This window comes from Miscanthus floridulus, chromosome 8 (genome assembly GCF_019320115.1).
Source record: "Miscanthus floridulus cultivar M001 chromosome 8, ASM1932011v1, whole genome shotgun sequence".
NCBI classification, from domain to species: Eukaryota; Viridiplantae; Streptophyta; class Magnoliopsida; order Poales; family Poaceae; genus Miscanthus; species Miscanthus floridulus.
This window is the reverse complement of record NC_089587.1, coordinates 16068765-16076864: the sequence shown is the minus strand read 5'-3', so window position 1 is coordinate 16076864 and position 8100 is coordinate 16068765. Positions and strand designations below refer to the sequence as shown.

The 8100-nt window shown below is 42.6% G+C and overlaps 1 protein-coding gene across 1 annotated transcript; it reads right to left on the bottom strand.

The window, feature by feature from the left end:
- Window positions 1-723: 723 nt before the first annotated feature.
- LOC136468622 (uncharacterized) lies at window positions 724-2811 on the bottom strand. The gene is made up of 2 exons (XM_066467123.1): window positions 2390-2811; window positions 724-1990 (listed from the first exon to the last, which is right to left on the bottom strand). Exons 1-2 carry the CDS (start codon window positions 2809-2811, stop codon window positions 724-726), a joined length of 1689 nt encoding a protein of 562 aa, XP_066323220.1.
- Window positions 2812-8100: the final 5289 nt, after the last annotated feature.

Here is an 8100-nt window from a genome sequence, read left to right as displayed (position 1 = left end):
CGCGCGCGGCGGCGCACATGGCAGCCGCCGCCGCACCGATCGGAGCCGCCTCGGAGCGGAGCTCGGCGGTGGCGGGTGTGCACGGCCTACCTCTCGGCGTTCCGGCGAGGTCGCGGCGGCGGCGCGCTGCGGCGGAGCGAAGCTCCCTCGGCGGCGGCGTGGAGGCGTGCCGGCGGAGTGGAGGTCCCTTGGCGGCGTGGCGGCGGCGGCTCACGACGGTGGCGGTCCGGCGAGCGGTGGAGGAGCGGCGGCGGATTTCGGCAGCCTGACGGCGTCCAATTTCTGAACTCGCGCCTCCGGGACTTAGAAATTTTCGCGGGCCACGCGCGGGAACTTATATTGGAGCACATTAGTACAGGCGGGCCATATTGACCACCGCCTGTAAAAATCTTTTCACAGGCGGGCGTCATTGACCGCCGCCTGTACTAATATATTAGTACAGGCGGCGGTCAATGACGCCCGCCTGTGAAAAGATTTTTAATTAAAGGTTTGTTAATTAGGGTTAGTTAATATTTCATGTACCTAGGGTTAGTAAATAATATAGAATCCAAAGGTATACAAGAAGGGGAAAGAGGTTTTAATTAAGATTTGTTTAATTAAGTTAGAAAATAATATCATAGTCCAAAGGTATACAACAAGGGAAAATGTAAACATCTTGCTTAATAAGAAAGAGTAGCATTAGGTACAAATGATAAGTGATACATTAGTTACATGATAAACAATCTAGCGTGCTACAGTCCTTCCTTGTCCATCATGGCGCACCCAGGGCAAAGAGGTTTGCGGGATACTTTTCTCCACATTTTTTATCTTTTCTTCAAACTTTGTAAAAAGAGACATCTCGCTGAACTGGTTAACATCCTCTAAATCCATTACACCATCAACTCCTACAATTTGTTGCTTTCCAGGGATTGCTACGTGCTTTGGCTTTTGGGTACTTTTCTTTTCATTCGTAGATAGAATTTGTTCCACATAGAACACCTGTGCAGCACGGTTAGCAAGGATCCACGGATCATCTTTGTAACCTACTTTACTTAGATCAAGAACTCTTTGGCCATAGTTATCCACAGTGACATGTTTATCTTGAACCCATCGACATCGGAACACTAGAATCTGCAGGCGTGGACCATATTCAACCTCCCATATGTCATCAATGAATCCAAAGTATGTAGTTTCTTCACTAGTTGTTTCATCTACAGCCTCACATCGAATGCCACTATTCTGTGCCATGCGCTTGGTGTCCCTAAAACTGGTGGAAAATGTGAAGCCACTAATGTCATAGCTCTGCCATGATATGACCTGGCTTGATGGTCCAGATGCTAAAATCTTGATGGTTTCTGATTCATCTGTCATGTCCAAATTCTTTAGCCATGCGGTGAACCGACGCTTGTGTTCCTTGTGTACCCAATCATTTGTGCATCCTAGATTCTCCTCATGAAGCTCTTTCATGTGCTGCTTGGTGAATGGGTCCATTATTATGAGTTGTTGTAGTATGCTGTAATGTACCTCTAGGACTATGTTGTAATCTGGCAGGATGAATGATTTCCGTCCCATCCTCCCTCGTCCACCAAGCCTTCCCTCATGTCGCAACGGAGGCAAACCAATTGATACCTGGTCTTTTAGGAGATTATTACATAATGGTCCTCCAGACTCAATGGCCTCTTCTGTAGTGTATGCCTCTATCATGGAACCCTCCGGATGAGCACGATTTGACATATAGCCATTCAATATTGACATGAAACGCTCATACGTCCACATTTCATGGAAATACATGGGGCCCAATGCCTCAATTTGAGGCACCAAATGAACAATAAGGTGTACCATGATATCAAAGAACGATGGGGGAAAGCACATCTCCAACTGGCTCAATGTCTCTGCAGCAAATTTCTGTAGGGACTCTAACTCATCACCGATAATTACCTTCTCAGATATCTTATTGAAGAAGTAGCACAACCATGTGATTGCCATCTTTAAGAACACTGGATTTATAGCCCTGATGGCAATAGGAAGAAAAGTGGTCAGCATTACATGACAATCATGTGAGTTGTAGTTGGTGAGTGTAAGGTCTTTCATCGAAACAAGACTCCTTATGTTGGAGCAGAAACCAGATGGAACTTTTAAATTCTTCAACCACACACACATTGCAAGTTTCTCCTCTCTGTTCAGGTTATAGCTTGCTGCCGGTAGATGGTACTTCCCATTCTCTAGGAGTACAGGGTGAAGTTCTTTTTTGATCTTTAAATGTTGCATGTCTAAACGTGAATTGAGACCTTCCTTTGTCTTGCTCTTTATGTCTAGCAAAGTTCCAACTACGCTGTCAAACACATTCTTCTGAACATGCATACCATCGATCGCATGTCGTACGTCTAAGTCTTTCTAGTACGATAAGTACTTAAAGAAAATAGACTTCTTCTTGAATGTGTCCCCCTCATTTGCCTTCACAACCTTTCTTGGTTTCCCATCTTTGGTCTTTTTTCCAAACACAAACTTGACATTCTCAACTATCTTATACACTCTGTGCCCTTTACTATAACCTGATGGAGCAGTAGATTTTGATTCATCCATATTGTCAAAGTACTTATTCATCTTTTGTAAGCGGTACTTATGGCCTGCCGGTAGCCACCTCCTATGCCTCATGTACACTATCTTGTTAGATGGAGGAAGAGACACGTGCCATGTTCCATCTATGCACTCTACACAACCAACCTTTCCCTTGAACTGGCCTGATAATGAGAAGAGAGCAGGATAATCATTAATTGTGACAATAATAATTGCTCTCAGTGTGAATGTCTCTTTGCGGAACGCATCGACCATTTTCACACCCACTTCCCATAGTATTTGCATCTCTTGCATTAAGGGCTCTAGAAATACATCCATATCAACTCCAGGTTGTGTAGGTCTAGAAATAAGAATGGTTAGCAAAAGATATTTTCTTTTTTGACACAACCATGAAGGAAGGTTGTATATTGTCATGATCACTGGCCATGTGCTGTGCGTGCTGCTCCTCTCGGCAAATGGATTCATTCCATCAGTACTCAGAGCAAACCTTACATTTCGTGGATCCTCGGCAAAGTCTGGATATTTCTTATCGAATTCTTGCCATTGCTTTGCATCGGCTGGATGTCGTAACTTTCCATCATCTTTCCTTTCATCAGAAGCATGCCAGGTCATAAGTTCCGCATCATCAGGGTTTGCAAACAAACACCTCAAATGATCAACCACAGGGAGATACCATATCACCAATGCAGGAATTCTTCTCAATGCATAATAGTCCACTTCGATATTGCTAGTGGGCTTTGAACGTTTGTCTTGTTGAGTCTTTGTTTGCGTCTTCTTTCGCTTCCTCCCTAAAGAAACAGAGGCTGCATTCTCTTCCTCTCAATAATCTTTATTCGTCTTGTACCTACTAGCACCACAGTTTGGACAACTGTCTAAGTCTTTATACTGATCACCCCGATATAGAATACAATGATTTCTACATGCGTGGATCTTCTCAACACCCATCGTAAGTGGACTGACTAGCTTCTTTGCATAGTACGTGTTAGCAGGCACTTTGTTCTCCTTAGGAAGAAGGTCTCCAAGTACACGCAATAAATCATTGAAACTAGCATCGGACCAATCATATCTAGCCTTAATCGTCAAAAACTGAAGAACAACCCGTAGTGTCGACCACTCTTTGGTACAACCTTTTGACTCGTCGTACAAAGGCTCTTCTGCTGCCTTCTTCAAGGCTTCCATTCGCTTCATGAAGAATATTGATGGATCCGCACAACGGTTCATTATTGCCTCTAAGAAATCTGCATCTTCAATGGCATCAGTGTTAACATGCTGAGTTTCATTAACATCGGACGTAGAATTATGAGTTTGATTGACATCTGGCATAGCATGATGGGTTTCATTGATATCTGGCATAGCATCACATTCATTGAGATATGGCATTGGACCCTCCACATTGATGTTACTTGCAGTGTTGTCAGTTGTCCGCATATAAGGTGTAGAACTACCCTCACCATGTTTTGTCCAAATCAAGTAGTCCTCCACAAATCCTCTGCAAACCAGATGAGAAGTGATTGCTTCCACATTGTCAAATACCACAATATTTTTACAGTCTGCGCATGGACAACATATGTGCTTCGCCTTTGTTCTCTGAGCATGTATCTTCATGGCATCAATAAATTTTTGGACCTCCACTACATAAGATGGGTCTAATCTTGATAAGTTGTACATCCATAATGACCTCTCCATATTTATCTGTAATTAGTTAGGAAAATATTGTATGTCACTCTAAAAACAAAACGAAAATAACCCCTCATAACTAAGATTCTATCCTCCATCAATTAAATAGATATGAAAACCTACCTCTTACAGAATTTACAAAATAAAAAAATTAAATAATTATTTAAACTCATTTTTATAATTATAAGAATTAATTAAACGGAGATGGCATCTTGATTAACAAACCCTAAGTATAAGCAAAAATAACAAACCCTAAGTACATGAAATACTAACTAACCCTAATTAATAAACCATTAATTACTAACTAAATTAATTAACTAACCCTAAGTACATGAAATATCTAACCCTAAATAATAAACCATCAATTACTAACAAAAATTATTGAAAAACCTAAGGTACATGAAATAATAACTAACCCTATATAACAAACCCTAAGTATAGACAATAATAACTAACCCTAATTAACAAAACATTAACTACTAAATTAATTCATAAACCCTAAGTACGTAGATTAAAAAACTAAATTAATTCACAGTTTATAATTATAGGAAATAAGTATAACAATCGACAAGACTTTATAAAGTGTTAATCATTATTCTATTACATAGATCTACTCACAAGAATTCTAAAAAGTATTTATTTTCTATAATCCGAGCAAGATACAATTTACTATGAATTTACAAAAAAAAAAAGCTAAAACTCTCTCCCTTGCCCTAGCTATGAACCCTAACCCTAACCCTAGATTTAGAGCACCTCCAATACAAGAATTGAACCAAAGAATCACTAAAAAAATGGCGGCAACGACACTAACTAACCTTTTGGAAGTTTCTCACCAAAGAAATGAAGTTCAAAACCTCCCCCCTTGGAATCGCCACTTCTCTGTCCGCCACTGTGCACACAGCACGCGAGTAACTGTTCTTGTCTGGAGGTGGACGAAGGGAATTTATAGCAGCATTAACACAGGCGGTTGGTAAGGAGGACCGCCTGTGTAAAACAATTTACACAGGCGGCTCTCCTATCTCTACCGCCTGTGTAAATACGTGTATTTACATAGGCGGTTTATAATGTCAGCCGCCTGTGTAAATGGTATTTACACAGGCGGTTGTCATTGTAAACCGCCTGTGAAAATACACGTATTTACACAGGCGGTAGAGATAGGAGAGCCGCCTGTGTAAATTGTTTTACACAGGCGGTTCTCTTGCTGGGCCCACCCTATTTTTTGTACTAGCGTCATGAAATTGTGAACCGCCTGTGAAAAAAAACAACGTGCCAGCAAAAATGATTTCTGTAGTAGTGGTACATGCATGCAGCCGGACGTATATGTATGTATTTACCTATATATATGTACTCTCCATGTGACATGTACAATTTACTATCATCTGTACTGGATTTATGTACGTGAAAACTAGTAGGCTAATTAACCGGTTATACTTGTACCAGACGATTTACACTTAGATCTTGCAAAGCCTAGAGAGATTAGCTCGGTTTAGGACGACGGAGGTGGTGACAGCGTGCACGTACCCATCGTCATGCGCTATATAGCCAGAGCGATCACTACCGGAAACCGTAGTTTTGCCGTGTGCCACAGGCACTCGGCAAAGGTCGAAAAACACTCAGCAAATGATTTGCCGAGTGTAACATTCGGCAAAGAGCACACGGCATCTATAGTACCGGCAAACAACAGCTTTGCCGAGTGTTTTCTGTCGAGCACTCGGCAAAGAGTTTGCCAAGAGTTGAAAACGACACTCAGCGAAAAAAAGTACGTGATGGAGTGGAAACGGTCACGGCACATTTGCCGAATGTCAAATATTAGGCACTCGGCAAAGCTTGCCTTTTTGCCGTGTGTGAAAGGTTGGGCACTCGGCAAAGCTTGCCTTTTTGTCGTGTGTCAAAGTGATAACACTCGGCAAAGATTCTTTTTTTGCCGCGTGTCAAAGAGGGGCACTCGGTAAAGTTACGCCTTTTGCTGTGTGTTAAAATATGGGCACTCGGCTAAGACCGTTCCAAAATCAATAGAATTTGGCTTCTTTGCCAAGTGTCAGAGGGCGGACACTCAGCAAACATGCCATTTTAGTCCCAGAATGCACATAATTTTGTCACGTGTCCACTTTGTCGAGTGTTTTACACTTGGCACTCGGCAAGATGCCTCTTTGCCGAGTGTATCAGTTTATTAGGTTCGGTCACAGCCACGTACCACATTCAAATAAACATCGCATCCATCACAGATAGTTCACAATATGCATCACAGGTAGTTCATATAGATATATCGACAACACATAGATGCAAATAAACTTCAAAAACCACAAATAGGAGTCACAGGTAATCCACAACCACAAGTAGTCACAGCTCATTCACAACCACAAGTAGTCACAGGTAATCCTCAAATGCAAATACAAATAAAATCACAAGTACTTAGGCCACGAGTTCACTACGACAAGGCTTCACTTAGGCCACGAGTTCCACTGTGACTGGGTTGGGTCATGAGGCTCATTCGATGTCGCTGATTGATGCTGCACAAAGGAGAAGAGATTGGCATGTGTGAGACAAGATTAAACAACACAAAAAACTATCAAGCATGAGTTGCTAGTTGTTTGCTAAAATTTTCTCTTAAATAAGTTGTGCTGCAGGCATGACTACTACAACAGTGCCACAGAAGTGGTGCTGACAATATTTGCTAAGTGTGTTCCTGCTGATAGTCTAGTCATTGATTTTGGTGAACAAATGTGAAAGCATCTAGGCCCCTAGTTGGGTTTCGGTGATTAATGATAATACGTAATTACTATGACTAATATGTGTTTTGCAGAGACAATTAAGTTAGGTCATGGTAATGGAGATTGATTGGGTAATCATGGTTGTCATGCCCCTACGATGGAAATCATTTTGATTTTCAAAGGATGGACGACAAGGTTAAGGATGGACTAGTTCTAAGTGTCATTTGGAGTTGAAGAGACACTTAGAGTAGTTTAGGACTTTGTTTTTCCTTTGGCTGTACTATTAAGGGGGTACGGACGAGTAGCTTGACCTAGGTGAGTCTAGTGGGTTAGGTGTGGTGCACACTTGCTAAATCTAGCACTAGGTAGCTCCAAAATAGCCCTTAGATCAATTGGAGCAAACTTCATTCATGCTGGTTCCGGTGTGACCGGACGATGGCGCAGAGTCTGGTCAGTTCATTTGATCAAGGTGAAATCGTCTGACATGATCGGACGCTGAGAGGTGAGTGACCGGACGTTTAGTGCTAGCGTCTGGTCGACTCCAGTAAGGTTCCAGAGAGGGAAAATCATGACCAGACGCTGTGCAGCGTTCGGTCACAACTTAAACACTGGGTTTCGGGGAGAACTGACCGGAGCATCCGGTCAACATGACCGGAGCGTTCGGTCACCCCGCAGAGGCACATAACGGTTCGTTTTGAACACGAGTGTATAAATACTTCCTCCATTCATGTGAGGGGGTATTTTTGCTCATTCCAATAGCTGAGAAACATCTTTGAGAGTGCTAAGAAGAGCAAGGTCCTAGTAAGGTGATTGAGATTTGAGAATCCCAAAGAGAGCCCTTATTAGTGAAAGCAAGAGTAGCAAAGTGTGCATCCACCCTTCTCATTAGGCTTGTCGTGGTCAAGTGAGAGTTCATGCTTGTTACTCTTGGTGATCGCCATCACCTAGACGGCTTGGCGGTGATTGAGAGCTTGGTGATCATCCGGCGGAGCTTGTGGATGACTCAACTCAAGTTGTGAGCGGTTGTAGGTGATTCACCACGACGGAGTGTCAAAGAATCAACCCATAGAGAACACTTGATCCTTGCGCGGATTAGGGGAGAGCTACACCCTTACGCGGGTGCTCCAACGAGGACTAGTGGGGAGTGGCGACTCTC

Bases quoted from the DNA above. Each gene is read 5' to 3' on its own strand.
- LOC136468622 (XM_066467123.1), bottom strand. From the start codon at position 2,811: ATGGTCGATGCGTTCCGCAAAGAGACATTCACACTGAGAGCAATTATT. The intron at 1,991-2,389 runs GTACTTATCGTA...TATTGCCATCAG, and splicing joins AAGAAGTCTATTTTCTTTAA to GGCTATAAATCCAGTGTTCT.